We start from the raw sequence: 26900 nt of genomic DNA, 5'->3' as shown, positions 1-26900 counted from the left end.
CGCCGCCCGGGGCAGCTGGTCCTGACTCCTGTGCAATCACGAGATTGAAAACCATCAGGTTCCCTCAGCCAGACAAGGGCAGAGGTGGCCAAAGAAGAATCAGTCCCTCCGAGATGGGGTCAGGGTGGGACGTGACACGGGAGAGGATGGGCTGACTTCTCTTCTCCTATCCAGATGTGGAAGCCAGCATCTGCCTCCTACAGGAGAGGAGGGGCACATTCCTGGGTTAAAGTTTCGGTTTTGTATATCCTGAGAGCATGGTATGTTCTGGAGGTGAACTTCCAGGGCAAGGACTGGTCCCGGGAGTCTACAGGAAGCCAGAGTGGCCTCTGGGACAGGCGGGTGGCCGGTGCCAGGGGACAAGAGTCAACTCTTTCCTGGAAATCAGGACAATGGGTTGGGATCTGAGCAGCTGCGGGCGGGAACTTGTCACCGTCTGCTGATCTCGGGTTACAGCTCTGCCTCCTGCCTGTGGGGTGACTTTGGCTTACTTCTTTGACCCTAAATGTGAAATGGACTAACTGTAGTTACCCAGTAGGGAGTTCAGGAGGATCAAATGTGTTAACACGTCCATGTAAAGGGCCAGGCACACAGTTGTTCCTCAATAAATTGTCATTTCCTTCTCCATCATCCCTATGTTCGAAAGAATTTGGACAACCAAACTGCATTTATCTAGGACCAAAGAATTCATTTTTCTGTTAAATTTTACAAAATCAGGGGCACCTGGGTGGCTCAGTCGGTTACACGTCCAACTTCGGCTCAATCATGATCTCACAGTTCATGAGTTTGAGCCCCATGTCAGGCTCTGTGCTGACAGCTCAGAACTTGGAGCCTGCTTCAGATTCTGTGTCTCCCTCTCTCTCGCCCCCTCCCCTGCTCGCTCTCTCTCTCTCACTCCAAAAAATAAACATTAAAAAAAATGTTTTTTAAATTTACAAAGTCAGTGATGTAAAATCTGACCCCACTGGAGTGAAAAAATTTAAAAATGCAGCCAAAGCCAAGAGGGGGGCTCAGCTCCTTCAAACCCTTCCCCAGCTCCCCTGGGCCCACATGTAAAGATGTCCAGTCTCTGCCCTGGGAGGGGGTGGACCGTGAGCTGCAAGGCTTGAGTGAAGCTGGGCCCCATTGGTGGTCCGGTCACTGTCATGCCACTCAAGGTACATGGAGTACCCTTCCCACCCTGTGCCTTTTTCTGAACTTGAGAATCCCCCCGGGACAGCTGTGCTGGGCGCACGGCTGATGGCCTCCAGGAGCTGGAGCCCAGAGTTTGTCAAGGGCAGCAACTGAACAGGTTGGGTGGTGGACATGGAAGGGCAGTTTGGGTTGTTGACTCATTGACTAGAGCTGGGAGGATAATGAGCTTAGAGACCCGGGGGCAGAGTGGAGCCCAGAAGAATCAGGACAGTGTTTTGAATGCCTGTAGCCCATCACTGAGTTCTTATAACAACACTGCAGAGTGGTATCTCCATTTCACAGATACATGACACGCGAAGGGCCTTGTCCAGGGTCACCCAGTCCCAAGTGGTGGGGTCCGTGCTGAGTCCAAGTCAATCAGAGCTTTTGCCCATAGCACCAGGCTCTAATGGATGTTAACACCAGCTCAGCCCAGTCCTCCCTCCCAGTCCTTCCAGCCCACTGAGCGCCGCTGGCCCTTCTCCAGGCAGACACCGTAGAGGCCAAGAAGTACCTGCTTAAAGTCACTTGGACAGGTCACCTCATTCCTCCAAGATTCAGTTTCCTCATCTGTAAAATGGGTCCACAATAACCCCGACATGTGAGATTCGTGTCATGTGAGGTTCAACAAGAATGATGGGTTTGAAGAGGCCTTGTAAACTGCCACATTAAAAATGGGAGGAATTCTTTTTAGGACATCAGAGGGGTTCCTCTTGTTAATCTGATGATCTAGCTCTGAAGCACCAGGCCAGGGCCTAGGTGAGGAAACCGCTCTCCCCAAACAGCTCAGAGAGGTCAAGTCACAGTCATCTCCAGGAGCCTGAGGAGGGGCAGAGAGGAGGCGGCTGCAAGGAAGGAAGGCGGGAGGGTGGAAGGAGCCGCCCATCCCCAACCCCAGCACCCTTTCCTGGTAACAAATCCCTTTGACACATTTCATCTGTCTTAACCACTCAGGAGTCCTGGGAGGGAAGTAAGGCCCGGAATATTATTCTATTATAAAGGTGAACGAGCCCAGGCCCAGAACGGAGACAAATTCTTCCAACAAGTTAGCAGAGAAATCTGTACTCAAGTGCCCTTCAGGGGACTTTCATTCAATCTTGTATGTTAGGATGGTCGCTGGTGTACTTGATTTCAGTGTTTTAAGAAAGCAGTTCCTGTAGGGGCGCCTGGGTGGCTCAGCCGGGTGAGCGTCCAACTTTGGCTCAGGTCATGATCTCACGGTTTGTGAGTTTGAGCCCTGCTCCGGGCTCTGTGCTGACAGCTCAGAGCCTGGACCCTGTTTCAGATTCTGTGTCTCCCTCTCTCTCTGCCCCTCCCCCACTCACATTTTCTGTCTCTTTGTCTCAAAAAATGAATAAACATAAAAAAAATTTTTTTGAAAGACAGTGGATCCTGCTAACGTTCTATCGAGTTTCACACAACCTCTATCGAGGTTCTGTACAAGCTTCTCTTTTCATCTTTAACATAACCGCGAGAGGTAGGTACAGTTATTACCCCTGTCTTACAGTGAAGAAAGAAAGACTCAGATGTTAAGCAACTTTACTGGGGTCATGTCGTTGGGAAGGGGTGAAGTCAGAAACTGAATCCACGGCTGATCCAGAGCCTGTGTTTGTAACTATCACAATATTCTTTCAATGGAAGTTACTGCGACATCCCTGCCCCCCACCCGGGCACTTCCTTTCATCCCAGCCTGCTCCACCTTCCCTGGGTCCTCACCCGGGGTCAGTCTCCATCGGTGCTCCTGACCCCCTAGTTCTCCCTTTCTTTGGACCATCTCTGGCCCTCTCTATCACGTGACTTGTTGTATTGCCCTCAGGAGTTACTCACTGTCTGCAATTGTCTTAATTTACTCATTTGTGGGGCGCCTGGGTGGCTTGGTCGGTTGGGCGTCCGACTTCGGCTCAGGTCATGATCTCACGGTCCTGAGTTCGAGCCCCGCGTCGGGCTCTGTGCTGACAGCTCAGAGCCTGGAGCCTGTTTCGGATTCTGTGTCTCCCTCTCTCTCTGCCCCTCCCCTGTTCATGCTCTGTCTCTCTCTGTCTCAAAAATAAATAAACGTTAAAAAAAATTTTTTTTTAATAAAAAAAAATTTTAAAAAAATTTATTCATTTGTTTGTATCTCCTGCACCAGAAAGTGTGAGCAGGGACTTTATGTGACTTGGTCCCTGCTGTATCCCAGTGCCTACAACACTAGCTGGCAAGAAACAAATACACAAAAATAGCTAAAAAGAAAAAAAGAGAGAAAGAAACAATAAATAAAAAATTTTAAAAAGGAGATGCACACAGTCAGCCCTTTGGTCCAGGCCCCTCTGGGACGGCTCCGCCTCTGTTTGGGCTCAGCTCTGGCGTGGCCACTCTGGACTGGTAGCCAATGTACCCTAGATAGCATTCGTCACACTGAGAGGCAGAACATGAGGCCCCCAGAAGGCGATGATACCACATGAGGCCGGATCGTGCTTGGTAAGCTCTCAGGGTCCTTTCTGAGGTTCTCAGTAGAAACAGATCCAAAGCCTGCTTTTGGTAATATATGTTTTGCACCCTCCTTTAACAAATTTTCAGAAATGAAATTCATAGATAATACCATTTTCCTAGGCACCGTGTCGTTAGAAGTGTATATAAAGTTCAAAGTGGAATACAGAGGAAAAACAAATAATTAGAAACAAATAATTTAGAATAAAATAATACACGTTTCTGCGTGTGAAAGCTCAGGCTTGACCCCATGAGAGAACAGAAGCTTGTAAATGCACAGGAATCCCTGGCAATGAATCACTGGCAACTGTAAATGGAGATTCGGTGCTGGAGTGTCGTGTTAGCAACTCAGCTCACACGGGCCAGGTGGCCAAGGAGACAAGATTTTCTGAAATGGTGAATTACCCTTGATAAAGTTCTAATGGAGACAAATAAACGTTAAAATGATTTTATATAGCCAAATCTTCTGTAGGATTGCAGGGTAGTTTTATTCCTGGAAAACTCAATATATTTTAAAAGCATTTACAAAAGGGGCTCCTGGGTGGCTCAGTCGGTTGAGCATCCGACTCCGGCTCAGGTCGTGATCTCGCGGTCTGTGAGTTCGAGCCCCGCTTCGGGCTCTGTGCCGACAGCTCAGAGCCTGGAGCCTATTTTGGATTCTGTGTCTCCCTCTCTCTCTGACCCTCCCCCCTTCATGCTCTGTCTCTCTCTGTCTCAAAAAAAATAAATAAACGTTAAAAAAATAAAAAATAAAGCATTTACAAAAGATGTGGGTGAAATAGGGCTGGCCTCTAGGTCAGATAATTATGAATGTGTTTCTAATGTATGTGGGTGGCCAGAAAGACAAAGGAAGATTGAGTGGTGTGCAGGACAATTCCTGGTTGCGTCAGGATATCCTTCCTACACTTTATAGGACATTTAGCATCTCCCTCCTACCTTCTATCAAACTCCAGGAGCCCCAGTCTTGTGATAACTACAAACGGCTTCATAAATTCACAAGATGTCCCCTAGGGGGCGGTAGCGCTCAGGACGAGAACAACTACCCAATACATTCTCCAGCCCACCTTTTAAATTTAACTCTGTCTCTGAGCTGAGCAGGAGAGAGCCTGTCCCTAAGAGCTCTGGGAGTCGGGCTGGGATAGGGGTGGAGGGAGGCAATTCTGGAGGGTCTGTCAGGACCCTTTCCCTCTGGGGCCATTTCCTCAGACTACACCTAGGGTCCCTTCAATGAAGCCTTGGGTGTCCAGAAACTCCCCAACTCACCCTCTCGGGCATGGGTGCTGGAGACGGCAGTGGTGGGGGACCAAGAGGTGTTGTGAACAGATGCCTTTTCCCGGGTGGGTTGATCCTAGCTATTACGGCTATCTTTTTAACCTCCCCCCCCCCCAAAAAAAATACAGCTTTGGGGCACCTGGGTGGCTCGGTTAAGTGTCCGACTTCAGCTCAGGTCATGATCTCACGGTTTGGTTCGGCTCATGAGTTTGAGTCCCACACTGGGCTCTCAGCTGTCAGCACAGAGCCCACTTTGGATCCTCTGTCACCCTTTCTCTCTGCCCTTCCCCCACGCGTGCTCGCATTCTCAAAAATAGACAACAGTTAAAAAAAAAATAGATGCTGTTAAAAAATTTTAAAAAAGAAGGCAGCTTTGCTGCTTTCCGGCCCTTTAAGTATTTCAGAGGGAGAAATCCCTTTCCCCACCAACTTTTTGTTTTGAAAACTTCAAAAACTTCAGAAAAAGTGCCTGAATGGTACAATGAGGACCCATATGCCCTTCGCCTTGATTCACTGGTTCTTCCCATTCTGCTACATTGGTTTTATCTCTCTTTATTCTTGCTGAACCGTTTGAGACTACATTGCATATGTTCACCCCTAAACACTTCAGCATGTGTTTCCTAAGAACAAGGGCATTTTCCTACGAAACCACAGCACGGTTAGCACACTCAAGAAATTTAACACCAATGAGGTAATATCTACTATACGGGCCTTACTCAATTTTCTCCGATTGGCCCAATATAGTTTTCTGCAACTCACCCACCCCTCCTGCCCTCAAGGTCCAATCAAAAATCTGACTTGGCATTTAGCACTGAGCCTGGAGTTTGGATTTCGCCCCAGCTCAGTGGGCCTGCAACTGTGGGCCCGGCCTCCAGGAAGACAGCTCCAGATGGAGACAGGTGCTGGCTGTGAGCTCATAGGTGCTGGTGGGGTCCATGGGAAGGACATAAGCATGACTTAGGTCCCACAAATGTCTTCCCAGATGCCGGGGGGGGGGGGGGGGTGGGGGGGGGGGGGGCACGCTGGGGGGGGGGTGTGGCACTGTCCCCCTGCAGGGCTTGTATGGAAGAATTCAATCTCACAATAAACTACCTTCTGTTGATGTCACAGGGCTCCTGATCCGCCCTGCAGCTGCCACGACCATCCTTGGGAGATGCATCCAGTAGCTTGAGTGGTGCCTCATTGCCCCCGGATAAGCCCTCCCACCTGTCCAGACTGCTGCCACTGCACTGGGCTTTGCTCACACCAGTGATGTCCCAAGGTTTTCTCGGGCTCAAAGCATTTACCGGTGGGGGAAGGCAGGGGCCGTGATCTGATCAACTCAGGGATCCTGTCAGGAGCCACAGAACCATTTGTCGACTCTTCACAGGGCTTTCACAGATGTGACTTTAGCTAGGAGTCTGTAAGTTAGGCAGGACGAATGACATCATTGTTATTTTCAGATGAAGAAACTGAGGCATAGCAATAAATCTCACAGGCCTCCTCTTGCAAGAAGAAAACCAGAAATGGAATGCAAGCCCCTTATTCTACCGTGGGTGGAAACTGAGGCTCAGAGGTCACCAGGTTTGGTTCTGACTGCTACTTTGCAGCTGTATGACTTTGGCTCTGGGAGAGGAGGTGTTTCAGGAATTATTACTATCTGTGTCTGCATTTGGAGGCAGAGGTAGGACCAGAACTTGGAGTCTCTAAAGGCTCTTTCTAGAACATTCTATGCCACAGGTCCTGGGGATGGGCAATCAATAATAATAGTCATTGAGTGCTTGCCACAGGATAGGCAAGGGTCTAAGTATTTCACAGCTATTAACTTATCAACTTACTATTAACTTATTAAATCCTCACATAGTGTATTATGAGGTGGGTGCATTATTATCCCCATCAGCTCATTTTATAAAGGGGAAAGCTAAGGCACAGAGGCTTTAAGATATTTGCTAGAGGTGGCGCTGGCCCCTGCCTCCCACGTGCTCTGATCTCGAGGCACAAGCTGCATTTCTTGGATTTCTTGAGCCCAAGGCCTGAGTAGATAAAACCTCCAACAGGTGAGCAGGTCACTGCAGGGAGCAGAGAAACTTGGTTCTGAACAGGGTGGGGTGAGAGCTCCTCTGGACTCAGGCAATTGGGGGTTTGAATTCTGGCTCTTTCATTTGAGTGACCTTGGTGTGATTGTGACCTCTCCCGCCTCCATTTTCTTATTTGCAAAATGGGAGATTGCTGAGAGAAATCTTGGTTCTACTCCACGGTAGGAGCCATTACACACAAGGCCCTCAGTTTCTTCATGGGAGAGTAACCTCTTGGTTGTTGGCTGGGAACGTGTTTGGGTAAACCGTAACTTGGAGGCTGTGAAAGACCTTAATAGAAGCTTGGTTCTCGCCTTTACATACATACAGTTTATAAAATGATTTTGTGTAATTTCAGACCTCCTCTTGATGGGGGGGGGGGGGGGTAAGGGAATGTAAAGGCACCTTCTCCCCTGCCCTTTCGACCAGCGGCCACTTCACCGGTTACAGTTTGCACTCTCCCGCTCCTAAATGTGGGCTTTCAAGCCTCTCGGAGCCCCAAAGCTAGTTTCAGGGAAAGCTGATGGTTGGCCCCTTCGAATCCACGTGCTAACCTCGCGTGCGCTGGCTGGCTGGGCGGCTTCAGGTCCGAGAAGCTGGTGACGTCAAAGTCACGGACTGCCCTTCTTAAAGGCGCAGGTTTGCACTCCGTGTTCATTTTTCTGTGTTCGGACAAATAATTACGACTGCACAAAAGTTTTAAAGGCAAGGCAGGTGGTGGGGGGTCTCAGGTGCGGAGCTTGCAGGGGAGATACGTGTCTCTCTGAGAAGCGGGATCAGAGACGTCAGCGCAGGATTTAAGCCTACCTGTCACCCAGTGCGGCACCCCCCAGTGCAGGGGGAAAGTACCTGGAAGGCACTTAACTTTGAGCCCCAATTTCCTCTTCTGTCAAAAGGGCCCAAATAATAATACACTTCTAAAAACTTGGGGACTTAGAAAAAATAACGTGACAGTAGCCAACGCAAAAATGCCGGTCCCCTTCTTTCCTACTCAACGCTTTCATTGTGCGAAGGAGGAACCCGAGACCCGGAGTAGTGGTGTAACTTGCCCAAGGTCACACACGGTGGTGGGATGCAGCCTAAATGGAGTCCGGCGGACCCTGTGTTTCCTGGCTCCCGGGCCAGCCTTTTCTCTGTCCAGCCTGCCTGGTCCGAGTCACAGCTCTTCTAACCCCAGCGCCCACGCGCACGGTACCCAGCAGTTTGGCAAGAGGTTGTGGAGCAGCGCCTCAGTCGATTATCTGTAAAATAGGAATAATGCTAATTTCTGTTCCGTAGGTCATCACTAAGTTGGAAAACTCCGCAGGGAGCCCGGCGGGTAAATATATGCCATCACTATCTGATCGCCCCGTGGCCTTGGAAGAACTGATTCAAATCCCTGCCGGTTCCGCAGATGAGGACACCGAGGAAGAGCGGGAGAGCGCGTTACCCACGCTGGTCTGGAAGTTAAGGGAAGAGCTGGGACTCCCCGGGCAGCGCTCGGCCAGCGTACTGGTGGGATGGAGTTTGTAAGACCACGCTGTTAAGTGCGGTGCTGCCTCCGTCACGCTCGACGTGGAGACCCCGCGACCTTGGGGCGCTGGTCCGGCGGAGAACCTGCGGCGCACCCTCCCTCGGCTGGGGGACTGGGGCGCTGCGGGTCCCAGAACCTCAGCGGGTGGGCGGGGCCGGCGGAACTCCGGGCATGCGGCAGGTCGGCCGGCGGGGGGCGGGGCCTCGCGGCGCGGTCCGGAGGCGGGGCGGGCTCTGCTGCTTTTCAAGTCGGCCTTGGTACGGGTCGAGCGCGCGCGGACCCTGCACCGGCCGCGGAGCCGCCATGGGCCCGCTGGGCCCTGGGCGCCGCGCAGCGCGAGCACCGGCCTGGAGCCAGGTGGGCGGAGCTGGACCGGGGTTGAGGGCCCGGCTCGGGGCGGGGGTGGAGGTGGGCCTTCCGAGGTCCCGGGGAGCCCGAGCTGGGCTGGGGGCCTGGAGTCGTGAGCGGTCGGGCCGACCTGCTCGGTCCCACCGGGCGTCCGCTGAGCGCGGGCCCGGCGTGCCCGAGGAACAAGGAGAGATCCTGTCTCCCCAAACCTACTTTCCGCCCTCTCGGCCGAACAACCCCGCCTCTGTCTTGGGAAGAGAGCAGAGAGATTGTCCTTCCCATCTAGGCCTGGGGACTGGCCCTTCCGGCCTCGGGGGGAGGGTGCGGGGGAGGGCCTGGAACCTCGCCTGCAGTCCCGAGAGAGCGGACGGTCCTTTCGTGACCATCAGATTTGTTTACACGTTTCTCTCATTGCTCGGCCCCACCTTTCAGGCCCGGTGACTCGGAGCTCCCAAGTGCCTGCCTCGAGACGCAGGGGCTTTGGGGATCGGCTCAGACGTTTTGATCTTTGGGTCCCCAGGGCCAAACCAGGTGCCTGCCCCGAGGAGGGGGCACGGTAATTCCGTGTTGCTTAGATGAGGGAATGGCAGTGGGCCATTATTGCCTCTTAACCAGTGAGTAACTCCCCAGGCTTCCCTCCTAACTACTCCCACAGTGACCTTGGTTAGGTCACCCCACCTCTGTGAATCTCTGTTTCTCAGTTGACAAAGTAGAGCTGACAACTGCTTTAAAAGGTTATCGTGAGGATCGTTTGAATTCATGTTAAGTGAGTGAATTGGGATGAAGGGCTGGGTCAAATCCCTTTCTTCCCTTCCCTTCCCACTGACTCGTGTTTTGTGAGTTGGGACTCCAGTTGACTGTTTGTTTTTCAGAATTGAAGCTACAAGATGGCTGACCAGAACCCTGGGGGCATTAGCCCCCTCCAACAAATGGTGGCCTCAGGCACCGGGGCTGTGGTCACCTCCCTCTTCAGTAAGATCTGGGGAGGTGGGGTGCGGGCAGCTGGGGACTAGGGCAGACCAAAGATTGGAGGGGACCTGGTCCTGGAGGAGGGGTCAGGATTGGGGTCCTTAAGGAGACTTCAGACCTGCTGTCTTCCCCCCCAGTGACACCCCTGGACGTGGTGAAGGTACGCTTGCAGTCTCAGCGCCCCTCCGTGGCCGGTGGTGAGTGCCCGACCCTGGAGCCAATATGGGGTGGTGCCTGGGTAAAACAAGGGTCTTCCAGGGATGGGGTCCCTGGAGCAGGTGTGGGGGGGGGGGTTCTCCTGACTTAAGGGACTGCCTTGTATTTTAGAGCTGATGTCTTCCTCCAGACTCTGGAGCCTCCCCTACGCCAAATGTGAGTTCCCCAAGCCACAGGGAGCTTGTGAAGGTCCAGGGGAGGGAGTGTCCCCAGGAGACCCGAGAGCTCCACAGCCCTAGCACACACTTCCAGGTCCTGTTAGCGAGCCCTCCGTCAGGAATGTCCACCCAGGGACCACGGCCTCTGCTGGCCCTCTAGGGATGGGGGCTCACCACCTCCCTGCAGGGTTCCAGAGGATAGTCATCCTAACACCCCCTCCCCTTTCCCAGTGCCCTCCTCTCTCCGATCCACAGGGAAGTGCCTCCTGTACTGCAATGGTGTCCTGGAGCCCCTGTACTTGTGCCCAAATGGTGCCCGCTGTGCCACCTGGTTCCAGGACCCCACGCGTTTTACGGGCACCTTGGTGAGTTGTGCCCTCAACCGTGTCTCTAGGCATTCCTGAGGGCTTTGCATTGGTCACGCTGCAGACTCAGAAAAGAATGAGCGATGCAAAGCAAGTAGGGGTGGCCGGTTCAGTTTGGGAAGGGCTTCCCTGAGGAGGTATCGTCGCTATGAGGTTTTGAAGGGTGGGCAAGAGTTCACTTGGAGCTAAGTGGGTGATTGAGTGTGTGGGGGCCTGAGCGACTACCGCCAGGACTCTGGGCAGTGGGCAGAGGTGAGGGCATCAGGCTGGGGCCAAGTATGGGTTAGCCCCCTCATGGAGCTTCTTCACCTTCCTCCTTGCGGACTGGTGTCTGCTTGGCCAGGATGCCTTTGTGAAGATCGTGAGACATGAAGGCACTAGGACCCTGTGGAGCGGCCTCCCAGCCACCTTGTGAGTATCCCAGCTTGTGTATTTGCTTTTCCTTCCTGGATTTCTCTGACCCGTTCCTCTCCTGTTGGCCGACTGGGGCAGGGGAGGCCTGGGAGGTTTGGGAGGTTTTGGGAGTCCCAGCTAACCTCTGTTCACACTCCCAGGGTTATGACTGTGCCGGCCACTGCCATCTACTTCACCGCCTATGACCAACTCAAGGCCTTCCTTTGTGGTCGAGCCCTGACTTCCGACCTCTACGCACCTATGGTGGCTGGCGCACTAGCCCGCTGTGAGCACAGCCTTGGGCCCTTGATCTCTCTCTCTGACCCCCACCTGCGCTTGAGTCCGGTTCTGGCTTCCAGCTCCAATGTCTGGCAGCTTAGGGGTAGAGGGATCGATCTCTTGGGCCCCCAGATCCTGGGACAGGTTGCCGTTGGGCCCTGTGAGCTGACCTCTCCCCACTATTCCCCCTAGTGGGAACCGTGACTGTGATCAGCCCCCTGGAGCTGGTGCGGACAAAGCTGCAGGCTCAGCACGTGTCATACCGGGAGCTGGGTGCCTGTGTCCGAGCTGCCATGGCTCAGGGCGGCTGGCGCTCGCTGTGGCTGGGCTGGGGCCCCACTGCCCTTCGGGATGTGCCCTTTTCAGGTAGGAATCAGGGGTGCAGGGGCTGGGGTAACGGAGCCTTTGGATGACTCACAAGAGTTCTGCAGTTAAATCCCAGTTGTGCTATTACTGACTTTGAAGTCACCTGACTTCTCTGGGCTTTGGATACCTCATCTGTGCAATGGGGCCAGCAGGCAGGGTATTCACCCAGGTTTTCAGAAGTAAATTTCTGCAGAGGGCCCGTTACAGAAACTGGCACGTAACGAGCAGTCTTGGTTACCAGGAGGGAGGGCTTGTCACATTGTGCGGCAGTGGAAAATGGGAGGTCTGGGGCCACCCTGCTGCCTTCTCCAACTCTAATGAGCGTATCCTTGCGCCCCCAAGCCCTGTACTGGTTCAACTATGAGCTGGTGAAGAGCTGGTTGAGCGGGCTCAGGCCAAAAGACCAGACATCCGTGGGCATCAGCTTTGTGGCTGGCGGCATCTCAGGGACGGTGAGTTGATCGGACAGGGAGTGAGGCCAGTGGATGTGTCCTTGGGAGGCCTGAGGGTTGTTGGAGGTGCTCAAGAGAAGAGTGCTCGTGTAGCAGCAGGTGGCTGCCTGTTGAGGAGCAAGCTCACCTTCCCTGGTGAAATCCTAGTTAAGGTTGGCAGACCCTGGCTGGATGCGGGGGATGGGGGTCCTGGGAATGGAGACCAGCTCTCTCCCTACCCCACCAGGTGGCGGCCATCCTGACTCTACCCTTTGACGTGGTGAAGACGCAACGCCAGGTCGCACTGGGAGCGGTGGAGGCTGTGAGAGGTGAAGGTTCTGGCTGGTGTGGGGCCAGGCAGGTGGGGGCCCAAGCGGGGTCTTACTGGGCTGTGCCTTACGTTTGCAGTGACGCCCCCACACGCCGACTCCACCTGGCTGCTGCTGCGGAGGATCCGGGCTGAGTCTGGCACCAGGGGACTCTTTGCAGGTGAGTGTCTGTGTGTGTTTGTCCAAACTTGGAAGGATTGGGCCCCTCCCAGGACCCTGGCCTCTGACCCTAATCTCCGTCTCCCATTGCAGGCTTTCTCCCGAGGATCATCAAGGCTGCCCCCTCCTGTGCCATCATGATCAGCACTTACGAGTTTGGCAAAAGCTTCTTCCAGAGGCTCAACAGAGAACAGCCTCTGGGCTCTTAAAAGGAGCCAGGGGACAAGGACCCTATCTCTTCCATGGATGGGGGTGGGGCAGAAGGAGACTGAGCCAAGTGCCTTGTCCTCAGCACTGAGGGGAGGAGCCTCATTTCCCTTCCCTCTCAACTATGAGCTCCAGGGGTTGGGGCTACTCCTCTAGGTCTGCCAAGGCCCCCCTAAAACAGCTTTCTTCCTGCTGTTCCTCATTCCCAAGCCCCAAGGATAATCACTTTTCCAGCCCCCCGCCCCGACCAAGTTCAAGACCAAATCTGATAACTGCCCCCTCCCTTCCCGCCATTTCCCTGTGTTTGCTGTAGCTGGGTCTGCTTCTGGGAGCCACAAAACCTTGGGCCTGGTGTAGTCTGCACCCTTCCCTGTTAATTCCTTGAGTCTAAAGATGATGAACTTCTCTCCAGTGCCTGTGAGTGCAGGGGGGTCGGGGTGGGGAGGGAACTGGGACTTGGTGAGTGATTTGCACAGAGGGGGCCTGGAAGGGACCTTGACAGTGGCTTTTACTGCCCAGGTGGTACCCATATAAAGCACCCCCTTCCTTATTTAGTGAGAGCTGGGTCAGTGCAAGGACCCAGAGTAGGGGGTGACAGGTAGTGTTAGGGCCAGGGTAGAAGGTGGTGCAACCTCTCCCCAAGGGCACACTTCAGTGACAACAGAGGAGGGAGGTTGCTTCTTTGGGTCTGCAACTCTGGGCCAAAGCTGAATTGCTCAGGGTGCCGGAAAGAGAATAGGGCCCTGCCAGGGCTTGCCTCCTCCACCTGCGCCCAGGATGTTCAGTGTCTTCTCTGCTTGGGGCTAAGCAAGTTATTAAGAGTATTAGGCTGAATGGGGCATTTACATGTCTGCTGGGGAAAGGCCTAACATGTAGGACCCTTCTCAGGAAAGCCACCTACTCCTGGCATTCTTCTGACAGGTCTGCTCCCATGGGGCACGCACCCATTCTGTCTGGTCTAGCATCACCTTCGTTATGGGCCCGGCACCGGCTCTATCAGATTATGCCACCTCAGGACAGTGTCCAGTCCCAGCCCCCCACAGACAAAGTTGCCCTCAGTCTTCTGGTTTTTATTTGCCTGATCCCCTCAGAGCCCCTGCCCTGGGGACTGGGAAGGGAGGGACTCCAGGGAATACACAAGGACAGACTGAAGAGGCATGGGAGGTGGGGGTGCTGAGGCTGGGCCACCAGCTCCTGAGGAGGGTGGTGGGGATGAGCGAAGAAGAGTCCAGTGGGAAGCCAGCCAGGCGTCAGGGTCACCAGAAGAATGGAACAAACTTTCCCAAGGATTCCCTGTGGCCGCGGTGCCCCTGGAGCCTGGCCCAGCCGACTCCCCTTTGCAGCTCCTGCTCCCTTGGGCAGAAAGCTAAAACTGGCGAGAAGCAAAGGGTGCCTTTCGCAAGAGACCCATGGCTGGGTGGGCAGCGTTCCCTGGAAAAGTGGCCTGGACTGGGGGACTCTGAGGAAAGGCGGCAGGTGTCTGTGCCCCTGGCCAGGGTGGGGGTGGGGGGGCTGGCGTTGGTGCCGCCCACACCGCTCCTCAGCTGGGGCTCAGTGCTGGGCTGCCCTCAGGACTGTCGCTCACCAGGCACTCGTTGGATTTGAAGCTCGCCAGGGACTTGCAGCTGGGGATGGAGGCCAGGGAGCCGCAGAGGCCCAGCATGGAGGGCGTGGGGTCCTTCCCTGGGGAGAGAGGGCAGGTGAGGCCAAGCCAACTGGTCTGCCTGTGTGTGAGTTGGGGAGGGGGGTACAGGAGAAGGCAGTGGAGGGGCAGCCCTCAGGTGAACCCCCCCCCCCTCCCCCAGGAATTTTTCCTCATCTCTGGAGCATTTGCCATTTTCAGTTAAACCTGGATAAGCATCTGCCCATGCCATGCACAGTGCCAGGGACACTGTATTGTAATCGTCAGTTTATGTCTCTGTCTCCCCCTGAGGTTCATCCTCTCTGTCTGTTTATTAAACACACGGTGAGCACTTGTTCCGTTCCAAGCACTGGGGATACAGAGAACGGACGAGACACGGTCCCTGCCCTCACGGAGCTCACAGTCTGGTGGGGAGACAGACACACGGACAATCACAAACACAGTGTGGCGGGGTTCCACGTCCATAGCCTGCCTTGTCTCAAAGAAGATCTAAAATCATCCAGTACAGTGTGGTTTTTAGAAAGAAAAGGCAGAAGTCCAGGCACCGGGAAAACTAGGGCGGGGAACCAAGGTGAAGCCAGGGGAGGGCAACACAAAATGCATGCGTTGAAGTCCTGGACATTCGCTTGAAGAGAGCCACTAATTTGGCTCTGAGCTTCCTGGCAGCCAAAGAAAAGGGGGAAACAATGGTCAGGCAAGCGGTTCGCAGAGTGCATGAGATAAGAGCAAATCAGTTAGGCAAAGAATTCCCCAAGAATTTGTGAGCCCCTTGAGGATGTCATCATGCCAAAAAGCCATTGAGCCCTCACCATATGCCAACATGGGTGGTTATTTTAATCAGCATCCCCATTTTACAGATGGGAAGTGCTCAGCCAGGTGAAGTGACTGAGCTGGCAGGGGAGGAGGCACAGCTAGTTTGCCCTAGGGTCTGCCCAACACCCCCAAACCAAACTTAATTGCTGTGCTAAGCTCTCTGGAAGGGCTGAATGAAAGAGGGAATTGGCCAGGGCCAATTCCATAGGCCCCAAGGCCTGGCCTCAGCCCTTCTTGGAAGAGTTGGGTGCTGGATCGGGGGCTCACCGATGGGGCCCCAGGGCTCCTCATCCCGTTTGCCCTCTCCCAGGCGCTGGGAGTCCGAGCTCAGACTGGCTTCAGCTGACAGTGGCTCCGTGCTCATGAAACTGTGTCTGTGGCAGAGCAGAGGGCTGGTGTGCAGGCAGAGGCCTACAGCCCCTCCCCCCCCCCCCCCCCCCCGCCCTCCCAGTGCCCCTCTTCCCAGTAAGGGCCAGCACTCGGGCCCAAGCCGAGCCTGGCTGAGGCTTACCTCCGGTAGAGCTTGGGGTTGTTGGCACCCTCTGCCCCATTGAGCGTTCCTAGTGACGGCCATTGGTTGACCAGGGGAGTAGTGAGCTCTTTGGAACCCTGGGCCAGGGGAACGTGGTCACCGGGGATCAGACCTGTCCTGGGATGGGGAGGAGGGGTCAGGACTGGCTAGGAGAGGGAGCAGAAGTGGGGGGGGGGCGAGCTCAGAAAGAGGTGGTGGTGGGGTTAGGAATGAGACCTGGGTAGCAGAAATGGGGATAGAATGTTGAGGATCAGTAGGGCAGATCCTGGGAGTCAGTGGAAGGTACTGGGGGTTAGAGAGGTGACGGGGATTTGGTGTGCTCCTACTGGGGGATGGAGGGGACAATGGGGTGTTTGTGGGACTCAAGTCAGTGTGGAGTGGATAGAGAACAGAGTGGGAAACCTGAAGGTTAATGGGGTATCTTGGGGACTCCTGCTGGGAGGTCACAGGGTAATGAAAAGGTCTAGGGGGGAGCTATTGGGGATGAGTAGCAGTGAAGTCAGTGGTCACCGTGGGGATGATGGTCAGTGGTTTGCGGATCAGAGGGCTGTTGAGCAGAGGGAATAACGGGATCGTGTTGAAGGTTGCTAAGTAACATTTCAGGCCCTTATCAGTAATGTTGGGGTCCCAGGATTAATGTTCTATAACCATGCTAGCTGACGGATGAAGTGGGGCGCCCAGGATCTTACGTTGAGAGTAATTTAGTTCGCTGGGGACGGGGGCCTGGGGTGGAGGAGGTGAGGGGATCAGTGGTTTGATGCTGGCGGTTGGTTGCACTAGATGCTGTTATCAAGGAAGGTGACGTTAGACTCTGGGGGCGATGTGGTCGGGGTGGCCGGGACGGGGAAGGGCGGCGGCGGCGCTCACAGCTGCTCCTGCAGCTCCAGGATCACGCCTTCCAACTCCCGCTTCTCGCGCTGGTTCTGCGCCGCCGCCTCCTCCAGCTGCAGCTGCAGCCGCCGGTTCTCCGCCTCCAGGTCCTTCAGCTGCGACTCGCGCAGGCGCACCAGCTCCTCCAGGTAGCCCTGCGGGGCGCCGGCTCAGCCCGGGCCGCGGGCCGCGGCCGCCCGCCCCCCTTCCCCCAGCCCGCAGCCCCCGCCGCGGCATCACGCACCTTCTGCGCGTAGACGATGCGGAACTTCTGTTCCATCTTGTGCCATTTGCTGTACCAGCTGTCCTCGTCGGTGACGAGCGGCAGGTACGGGTGCTCGGGCGAGTTGTCCTCGCTGGTACTGCTCTCGGCGCTGTGCCGCTCCTCCTCGTCCGTCAGGTAGTCATAGCTTGGGGGAAGGAGCGGTGGGCACGGCCCGCTCTGCCCGCCCGGGCTTCCCTTGCCGGCCCCCTGGGGCGGAGGGACCCGGATGCCGGCACAGCCTGCCCCCTGCCCGCCGTCCCCCACCCATCACAGCAGTCCTGCTGCTCACCTCTGGGTGAACTTTAGGTAGGGTGTGTAATCGATGACCACGGGGGTCTTCCCGTCCAGCACTTCGCCCTTTAGGCAGAAGCTGGGGGCAGAGGAACCACAAGGTTGGGGGCGGGTAGGAGGAGATGGGAATGTGGGCGTTCGCGGCTAAACTCCCTCCGCCACCTCCATCCAGACCCCACCTGAAGTCTATGGCGCTCAGTCCGATCAGCATCCCGGTGAGGACGGTGGCTTCCTCCCGAAGCATGATGGCTCCCGAGTCATAGAAACGTCTGCGGGGCGGAGGAGCGAGGGACTGATGGTGCAGCGTCCTCCCGCGGGGGTGGTGGGTGGGGCACCCCTCAGGACTTCTCTTGTTAGCTTACTACAGACCTTTCCTAGAGGAAGGAGGGGTCTCTTTCCTGCTCACCTCTCAGGTGTGGATCTGGTCTCTCCCTCAGAGTGGGGCCCACTGTGTCTCCCACCTATTAGAACGTGTGTTCCCTGAGAATACTTTCCTCCATCCTCTGAACTACCCCTTTCCCGCAAAGCATGGAGTCATCCAGAACGGTAAAATCAGGAAACCAGTTCTAATCATTAGTGCTTGGCATACAGCAGGTGCTCAAAAATGTGGTGTAAACTCTGACATGTGAGGACAGACTAGAGATAGAATGGAGTGAAAACATTGGGTTGTATGTGACCACTGGGTTGGTGGGGAGAGAGACATGACCCTGACCATACTCAGCTTCAAGCACAAATTCTGCCTGTGACCCCTGCCCCTGACACCCATTCTCTCTGCAAACCCACGGTGCAGGGACTGAGGCTCGGCACACTGGGACTCTGTGGTCCATGGGTAGCAAGTACAGACTGCTGCCACTGTTTGCGGAGTAGGTAGGGCTCTGTGTTATAGGTCATGGAACAAGGTTAACATAGTTGAGGCTTGTTCAGAGGTGTGTCTAAGGTTAGGGCTGTGCATGAGGTCAGTGCTGCCGGATGGTGGAGAATAATTAATCTGACTTGGAAGAGATGGTGGTGGTGCTAAAGGTGTGTTCCAGGAGGGCAGGCACAGTGGCAGAGGATAGTCTGGGAGAGGGAAACTGGCAAGCTAGCAGTGCATGCTGGGAGTTGTAGTCCAGGTGCTGAAGGTTGCTCTTTAAGAATTGAAGGATCAAATATGTTTAGGCAGTGAACGTGCACACTGGGATCTGTGGTCCGAGCTGACTGAGAGGGTCTGACCTGGTGGTCCGGGTGTCCCGCAGAGCTGTGGTGATGTATTCCGACATTCGCTTCTCCATCAGTGCCACTCGGATCCATGCCCGGCCCTGGAAAGCACACTCACCTTTATTTGTTGCCCTGAAGGGACCCATGAGTGCACTATTGGGTCTAGACCTCCTGTGGCTCTTCTACCCAGTGCCTGTAGGCAGGGGTGAGGAACAAGGAGCAGGCAATCCCCCCCTGTATTCCCCTGCAACCAACAGCTGCCCTCGCCCTGCCCATCACAGGCCCCTCACCTTGGCTCGGGCTGTGCTGATGTTTTCCATGTTCTCAATGCTGCTCACACAATTGTTGGGCACTTTGCTGCAGGCCAACCGGATATAGTCCCAGAAGCCCCGCTGCCCGTCTGAGCTGAACCAGCTCACCGGACCTGCTGGGGCACAGGCTGAGCCAGGGCAGGGAGGGGGCTCAGCAAAACCAGGGAGTTTGTACAGGGTCCATGTAATGGGGTATACACATGCATAAGTATAAGCAGCCACGCCCACACATGGTGCCTCCCCCAAACATATGTGCACACACATGCATGTGCACAAAGGGCTCGCTAGCATATAACTGCACGCCCATTGATTGGGCTTGTGGGCACCCACTCAAGTGGCCAGAAGACCCCATCCCCTCTTCCCAGCTCTGTGCATGGCCCAGAGTCAATGATGGGGTTCAGAAAGCCACAGGGGAGATCAGAGTGGGTGGCTGGAAGCTAAAGGCTGGGAGTTAGGAGGGCTGGACAACAGGGGACAGGGAGCTGGGCCCGCCCACCTTTGAAACGGTGGCTGAGGATCTGCTCTAAGATGGCTGCAAAATTCACAAACTCCTCGGATGAGTCATCGATGGGTTCTGCCGTATACTTCTCCAGCAGCGTTTTCACAGAGAACCTGGTGAGGGGTGGGAGAGGGGGAAGTGGGGGGTCCAGTGAGACAACAGGGTAATGGCAGTAGAGGAGGGGTGTTAGGCAAAGAGAGGGAGACAAGGACAGACAAGAGGTCATGAAGAGCATGGGTGTGATGGGAAAGGGAAAGAAGGTGAAATACGGAGGGATACACAGTGACCACAGAGGTGCTGTGACCTGGGAGTGATAGAGTGGCAGGTGGGAGACTGATTGACATATAGGTGATAGGAGAGGTGACAGCTAGAGAAAGGAAACTTCAGGAATAAAGTATGAGAGGGGATAGAACAGGTAAGAAGATGAGACACCCGGAGTCAGGGGTCTTTCCCAGAGCCCCTTCCTTCTTGACCATCCTTTGGAGTTGCATTTTCTGTGTGTGGGGGTCAGAGGTCAGCTAGGAGTTAGAAGTGGGTTTGTACCCCTGCCCTGTGCTGTCTTCTGCTATTGCTGGAACAAACTTCAGTCCCTTCTGGGGGCGGCGGGGGGTCACCTGTGCCAGGACATGTGAGTTGGCACTGAGCACATGGAGCGTGGGCATGCAAGGGTGGCCAGGTGGGCTTTTAGCACACGGATGCCCCCCTTTCCCCTTCTCCTTCCTAGCCTGGTCGCCCACACACCAGCTGCCCAGAACCAGGCGGTGCAGAGCTGGGCTGGGGCGTTCTGTGTGTGTGTATGTGTGTGTGTGTGTGTGTGTGTGTGTGTGTGCAGGTTGTGGGTCTGACACACATTGGGTGTGTGTGTGCGGGACATTGGCAGCAGATCTCTGGAAGGGGTCTTAGAGGTCCAGACACCTGGCTTCTCAGAGAGGAAGGGAATCAAGGGAAGCCAACAGGGCTGAGAAACTGGAGCCCAGCAGCCCCCGTCCTTCTCTGCAATCCTGCTCAGAGCCTCCGCTACCTCTGCAATCCCTACCCCTGCAATCTGCACCTGCCATCCCTGCACTGGGATGGGGCAGGAATGAGGACACAGCTCCCAACATCCCATTATTACCCTATTGTGGGTAGCAGAGCAAGAGTGGGTGTTGGGGGATATGGGGGCTGCTTGGAACTGCCCTTCCCCCGCTAAGCTTATCAAGCCCTGTAATGTGTCAAGCACTGTAGTTTGCATGTATTAGCTCATCCATCTTTACAACAGCTCTGGGAGGTAGGTCCTCTTACTATCATCATTTCCATTTAACAGATAAGGTAATTGAAGATTCAAGAGGTGGACTGATCTGTTCAGTCACACAGCTAGTGAGGAGTCAGGTAAGTGTGTCTGATTCCAAAGCGCTTGCTCTTTCTGCTACATCTTGTGGCCTCCTGGTGGCCATCACGTTTCCCAAGGCCTGGGAGCAGCCCCTGCCTCCTCTGCCTTCCACTCTGCAAGCTCCAGCCCTTACGCACTGTCCTCTGAGGCTCTCAGACCAATGGCAGAACTGAGCCAAAGGCCCTCCCTCCCTCTCTTTGGGCTTAGAGCTGGTCTGGCCCGAAATCAGAGCCAGGTCAGTGTTGGGGTCGTAGTAGATGGAAGCAGCCTGATGGACTCAAATCCTATTTCCAGGTGATATCCATGTGGCCTTGGACGGGTCATTTAATCTCTCTGAGGCCCAAACAGGAATAATAGAGTACCTGCCTCGGGCTCCAGGAAGGACTGGGAGAAGGTAAGTGTGATAGGCCATGGGGCAGGGGTGGCGAGGAGCAGGGCCATTAATGGTAAGGTCGACCCTGCTGGAAGGAGCTTGTGTTTAGGGCATTAGCTGGGCTTCATTATGCAGCACGCTTCACCCCCCGTGATATTTTCTGGTCATCTGGGTCAGCCCTCAGTGGGGGCCTGGGGCTCGTTTCAGTGTGGCAGCCATCTGCCATCTATCCTCAGGGGTGTCACCGAACTGGTCATTGCCCCCGGGAGCCCCATGGTGTGTTCCTTGTTAGGAGGTGCAGTGGCTGCTGCAGGTTACCATGGAGACGGGGAGGCCAGGGCCCGGGGGAGCCCTTGGCCTGCTAAAGGGAACTGTTCTGGGAGCTGGAGGCGAACCACATGACAGTGATGAGGTGGCAGGGGCCTGAGGGGTTTCTAAGTCTTTGTCATGCCCCCAACCCCCTCCAAAATTCTGTCCCTCACTCCCCAGCTCTAAGCCCACTTCCGAACCTCCAGAACCTCTGCTTCTCCAGCCTAGGCCAAAGGGAGATTCCCCGCACTCCCCCCCCCCCCTTTCCCCATTCACTCAAGAGGCTCAGTTGTCCTAGCAGGCAAAGGAAAGAAGAAGAACCTTCTTCTCAGAGACAGGAAGGGTACCATCAGGAGAGGGCTATTTTCATGTGCCAGGCCTGTGGTCCTACATAAATTATGCCATAACTATTCCTTGGTGTGGCTGTTACATTGACAGTGGGGATGATGAGGCACCCAAGGCCCAGAATGGTTGGGAGACTTCCCATGGTTGTACAGCAAATAACTGATGAAGTCAGAGCTTGAACCTAGGACCCTCTGGTCCCAAAGGCAGAAACCTTTGTTTTATACCATAGTGGCAGGGGTTGAGAGGTGAGGGTGGAGGCAGCAGCCTGCACTTTGGGCTGGGGCAGATGCAGTGTGGTTGGGTGTGTGCTCAGGAACCTGGAAGGAGCTATGGCGGGCAGGAGCCAGGGCATCAGGTGAGCGCTGATTCCTGGGGGGAAGGAGCAGGGCCAAGGCCTGTGTGTAGGCAAGGTGGGGGCGGCAAGGCAGGACAGCTGAGCCCGGCACTTGGAGTGCCTGCCCTCAGAGGTGGCATGGGGGGTGGGGAGGTTGCAGATGGAGAAGGCAGCTAGTGGGGGGTTCCTAGAGGGAGAGATGAGGGCAGGTGAGGCTGAGGGACAGTGGCTGGGCAACTGGCCACTCCTGGCTCAGGGCAGCGCAGTGAGGGTGAGTCACTGCAGGGCTGAGGTGGGAAGGTTCATTTCCTGGGCCCCCCAAAAGCAGATGAATCTTCCCAACACTGCGACAGCCCCACCCTCAGGGACACATCTGCCCTCGCAGTCTCCTCCCTGGAACCCAGGAGACCCAGGCTTCTGTGGTCAGACCCCCCCCCCCCTCCTTCCCACGGCAGGCACAGCGTCCCTCACCCTTCACTGGGTGGATTCAGGGGCTTTGCCCACACCCCTAGTTGATCCTGCCACAGGCTGCAGCTGCCCAGAGATGGAGGAGGGCACCATCTCTGCTCCCGGATTTAAGCCTAGGAAATCTCCCAGGAGAGCCCCACCCCTGAGAGGCCAGGGTGTCAGGGGTGGGAGTGAGGGTATGCTTGGAGGGCGTTCAGGCCGCTACCTGTCAGTTCTTCTCTGCCCACCTCGCCCCCGCCCCCAGCAAGGGAGCCAGCCATCCCCACCCCTCCCCCTCACACACAATGTCACTTCCTGGTTTTCACAGGAAGCTGCAGTGCCAATTAAACACCCCTCACCCCCAGGCCCCGGACTGGGCATAGGCCTGACTTGGCCTAGAAGGATAGGGACCAGACCTCCAAACCCCCTCCTGGTCTGGGCCTGAGAGGAACAGTGGACGCGCTCCTCTTAACTCTGTGCTTCATCCCTTTTCCTCCGTGGCTGCTGTGCACCCTCCCGGCAGGCACGCTCGGTCCGTATTTCCGCAGCCCGCCCCGATGCCTCTCCCTGACCACCCCCCGCCAGCGGCGCCCACCTGCACACGGTGATCAGGTTCCTACGCTCCACGGCCACATTGCGGGAAGACGCTTTCTTGGAGGACAGCCCCAGAGCCATGGTGGTCTGGACAAAGCTCGCTTCCATCCAGATGTGCGGCCACTGCTGCCGCCACCAGCTGCCCCCCACCCCGCCTGGAGCCCCGGCCCCCCCCCCGCCGGATCACGGCTGGGCCCTCTGCCCGCCGGGGCCCCTCGATCCCTGCTTGGTCATCCCCCTGCCGCTGCTCCCGGTGCCCGGCCCCCTGGCACCCTCCCCCGGCGGCGATTCCAGAGCAAAACAAGGCCGGAGGGAGCTCTCCGAGGTGCTGAGCCGGGCCCGTCACCCCCCTCCCTTAGACGCCCGCCCCCCTCGGCTGGTGACGTCAGGGCCCTCGGGCCCCGCCCCTGGCAGGCCGGGCACCAATCCGCAGAGGATGCAGAATTTGGGGGTTGGCGGGGAGAGGGCTGGGGCAGAGGGGGGGCGGAGGGGGTCCCCGGAAGAAGCAGCGATTGGAAGGAGGAAGAGGGGGTATCTGGCCCGTTGTCCATTCCCACACTCAGGGCCCGGGACCCCTCTCCTCGCGTCTCTGAGTTCCAACGACTGAACTCCCTGGTTTCTGAGCTGTGATCGGTGGTGTCTCAGTTTTCCTCCTGCTGCCGGGGAAAGGAGGTCCTCACTTCCCATACCCTCATCGCAGCCCCGTCCCACACCCAATCAGTATCTTCGTTCTCAAGGAGGCCGGGATCAGGTCTGCCTCCAGAGAGCGCAGGTGGCCCTATGCGGTAACCTAGGAGGCCAAGGAGCAGTCGGAGAGACTGTGTATCTGGTGTTTGGTTTGTCAGCACCGGCCGGTGGATTCAACGGCTCCTAGGGTGGGGGATGGGAATCCAGAATAAGCCGTAGGAGCCTAGCGGCTTGAACCACTCAGGACTGTGAGACTAGACTGGCAGCTAAGGGCCAAGGCACTGCTTTCTCTCTCTCTCTCTCTCTCTCTCTCTCTCTCTCTCTCTCTCGGAGTCCTACTACACCCTCACACCATCCCAGGGCAACTGGCTTGAGGGTTAACCCCCTGGCTATCAGCATTGCTGCATGGTGCCATCAACTCACTCTGCAAGGCTAAGAGAGCCCCCAAAGCCGATCACATCTTTTAGGGTAAAGTGAAAGAAATGGATGCATTGCCTGGCTTTCCTGTCACCCTCTGCCTCCCAGTTGTTCTCTCATCCCTGCTTGCTCCTGCTCCATTCCTCTACTCAACCTGTTCTCTTTCACACTCCAAAATCTCCAGCTCCCACAGAAATCCTTCTGTGTTAAGGTGGGGTACACCCCATTTTCCCATTTGGCTTTAGGAATGTCCATCCTAGGGCTCAGCTTATGTGTATTCACCAACTCTGTCCACCTCCTGGATTTACTCCACTTTACTAGTATATGGTCATATGTCCCCACACGGATTCACATGTGCACCAACATCTGAATATGATCAGCAGGCAGGGACCCTCTGTTAGCACAAACAGAGGAGGAAGATATATAAAAAAAAAAAAAAAAAAAAAAAAAAAAAAGGCCTATGCAAGCTCACAACCCCGGTCTCACTCCCTGGGCACTCCCAGCAAAGGTCTCATGTCTACTCAACCTCAGCCTCAATTCTTGGCTTCCAGGAAGGACCTCAGACTTGGTCTTTTGTTTCTCCTTTGCCGTTTCCCTCTTCCCTCACTTCTAGAAGGCCCTCTTATCATCCTTCTGCCTCCAGCTAGATAGCCAAGGCCAATCATGATATTCTTTTGTTTTTCAGTTGCAGGGTATGTCATGTGAACAAAAAAGCATGTAAAACACATAGGTGCAGTTTAAAGAATATTTACAAAACAAACACCTGTGTCATTTCCTTAAAGATCAAGAAATAGAAAGTTGTCAAGAACCCAGGACTTCCCAAACACACACAGATCTTCTCTTCATCCATCCCCCCAAGGGACAACCACTATCCTGACTTTTGTGATAATCATTTCCTTGCTTTTCTTTATAGTTTTATCACCTATATGTCGATCAATAAATATATAGTTTAATGTTTCTTTATTAAAAGAAAATTTGTTATTTGTCTATTCTTTCTCCATTATTTTCCTCGTATATGATTCCAATACATGTCAATACTACACTTTATCTATTCTGTCACTGAGGGTAATTTTGTGTGTCTTCAAGGGCTTAGTAAGAAAAATGGAAACCACATTATGTATTTCAGAGAGAAGGGATTTAATACAGGGAATTGGCTACACAGGAGTTAGAAGACTAAAAGCGAAAAGAGAAAGAGAACACTGGGACGACATGGAACTCGTAACCAAATGAAGCAGCGAGGGCTGAGGGAACAAAAGAGGTGGGATTGCTACACCCAAAGAGACCACAGGTAGGGCCCTACTGAGTTGGGGCTCAGATTCAGGCAAAGTCACCAGCAGGCTGCTGCTTATTCCTCAGAGGCGCTGTTTACAAAGCTGGTTCTTGGCGTGCAGAATGAAGCTGAGGGCTGGAGCCAACTTCCAACGACAGAGCAACTCTGAAAAAAAAAAACCCCAGAAATATGGGGAGATAGTTCCTTCTTTCTTCCTCCTACCTTCCATCTCTCCGTAGTGTCTCTTATTAGCAGAACCTAACAGAAAGCCAATTAGTAACGGAGACTGGGAAACAAGTTTGTAGAGTCAGATGCACTCAAATCAGACAGCAGAGACACAAATAATGGATTTAGAGCAGAAAGGCAAGAAATGAATAACTGACATTAGTCTGCCTCTCTACCTGCTCAACATTTATATACATCTTTTTTTTTTTTAAGTTTACTTTTAGTTATTTTGAGAGAGAGCTAGGAGCAAGCAGGGGGTGGGGTGGGCAGAGAAAGCGGGAGACAGAATCCCAAGCAGGCTCTGCGATGTCAGCACAGAGCCCCATGCAGGGCTCAAATTTGTGAGCCAAACCATGAGATCATGGCCTGAGCTGAAACCAAGAGTTAGATGCTTAGCCACCCTGGCGCCCCTGTACACATCTTTCTATACGTATTTGAACAGTAACAGGGGTGACTGGGTAGCTGTCAGTTAAGCATCTGACTCTTCGTTTCATCTCAGGTCATGATCTCATGGTTGGTGAGTTCGTGCCGTGTATCAGGCTTTTCACTGACAGCTCAGAGCCTGCTTGGGATCCTCTCTCTCTCTCTCTCTCTCTCACTTTCTCTCTCCCTCCCCCACTCACTCACTCACTCTCTCCCCCTCCCCACTCTCTCTCTCTCTCTCACTCAAATAAATAAACTTTAAAAAAAAATGAACAGTATGGGGTGCCTGGGTGGCTTAGTCAGTTAAGCATCTGACTTCAGCTCAGGTCATGATCTCACGGTTCATGGGTTTGAGCTCCGCATCAGGCTCTGTGCTGACAGCTCAGAGCCTGGAGCCTGCTTTGGATTCTGTGTCTCCCTCTCTCAAAAATAAATAAACATTAAAAAAGAAACTTAAAAAAATGAACAGTAATGAACTTCATATGTTTGCCTCGCAAGATGCAGTTGTCCTTTGTACCAATGAAGATGCTCTGGTTCCCACTCCCAAAAGTGGAGCTGCAAAGTCACTACGGTAACAGTAGCCATTTCTGGGTGATGTTAATACCTCACCTAGTTCAGCCACATTTCCTCTAGAGGATTCTGTAACCTAAAGGCTAAATTATGAAGTTCATTATCAACAAAAAACCGCCTATAAAATAATAAGGGAAAGAAAGGAGGGGAGAGATTAATGTGTAGAGATTAATATGTAGATTAATATGTCTTTATTACATACATAATACTATGTATTATTAATATGTATTAATAATACAAAACAAGCAAGAAAGAAAATACCTATGGCTTCTACAATCCTTATTCCTGTAACTGTTACAAGTTTACCTTTATAACTCTCCTCTTCCATTACTCATTTCATTTTCACTTTGCCTGTAGCCATAACCTCAGCTTGTTAATTGTTTTGTTTTTTTTTTTTAACCAGGTCAAGTGACCAA

At 54.3% G+C, this 26900-nt stretch overlaps 2 protein-coding genes and 1 long non-coding RNA gene across 11 annotated transcripts; 2 read left to right on the top strand and 1 right to left on the bottom strand.

Annotated features, from left to right (window-relative positions):
* Positions 1-8700: 8700 nt before the first annotated feature.
* Positions 8701-13112, top strand: SLC25A39 (solute carrier family 25 member 39). Of its 4 annotated transcripts, none has more exons than XM_040497782.1 (12): positions 8701-8838; positions 9702-9801; positions 9936-9995; positions 10126-10170; positions 10428-10537; positions 10881-10948; positions 11092-11216; positions 11402-11575; positions 11918-12027; positions 12254-12335; positions 12415-12495; positions 12588-13112. In XM_040497782.1, the coding sequence occupies exons 2-12, from the start codon at positions 9717-9719 to the stop codon at positions 12701-12703; spliced, it is 1056 nt and encodes a 351-aa protein (XP_040353716.1). In that variant the 5' UTR covers positions 8701-8838; positions 9702-9716; the 3' UTR covers positions 12704-13112. The 4 variants fall into 4 exon arrangements, with proteins under 4 accessions (XP_040353716.1, XP_040353714.1, XP_040353715.1 ...); XM_040497780.1 differs by having other exon boundaries at positions 10404-10537; XM_040497781.1 differs by lacking the exon at positions 8701-8838 and adding an exon at positions 8945-9595 and having other exon boundaries at positions 10404-10537.
* Positions 13113-13755: 643 nt separating this feature from the next.
* Positions 13756-23053, bottom strand: RUNDC3A (RUN domain containing 3A). 6 transcript variants are annotated; one of them, XM_040497774.1, is made up of 11 exons: positions 22894-23053; positions 19119-19234; positions 18602-18738; positions 18327-18412; positions 17294-17383; positions 17113-17193; positions 16803-16968; positions 16556-16713; positions 15668-15805; positions 15424-15530; positions 13756-14384 (listed from the first exon to the last, which is right to left on the bottom strand). In XM_040497774.1, exons 1-11 carry the CDS (start codon positions 22998-23000, stop codon positions 14242-14244), a joined length of 1329 nt encoding a protein of 442 aa, XP_040353708.1. In that variant the 5' UTR covers positions 23001-23053; the 3' UTR covers positions 13756-14241. The 6 variants fall into 6 exon arrangements, with proteins under 6 accessions (XP_040353708.1, XP_040353707.1, XP_040353709.1 ...); XM_040497773.1 differs by having other exon boundaries at positions 18602-18750; positions 22894-23052; XM_040497775.1 differs by having other exon boundaries at positions 18602-18735; positions 22894-23052.
* Positions 19411-24983, top strand: LOC121045097 (uncharacterized). Its single transcript, XR_005797588.1, has 3 exons — positions 19411-20489; positions 20785-20884; positions 22822-24983. It is a non-coding gene; the product is annotated as an uncharacterized LOC121045097 (long non-coding RNA).
* Positions 24984-26900: the final 1917 nt, after the last annotated feature.

This window comes from Herpailurus yagouaroundi, unplaced genomic scaffold (assembly GCF_014898765.1).
Source record: "Herpailurus yagouaroundi ecotype Mexico unplaced genomic scaffold, PumYag 189, whole genome shotgun sequence".
NCBI lineage: Eukaryota > Metazoa > Chordata > Mammalia > Carnivora > Felidae > Herpailurus > Herpailurus yagouaroundi.
This window is presented reverse-complemented; position numbering and strand designations above follow the sequence as displayed.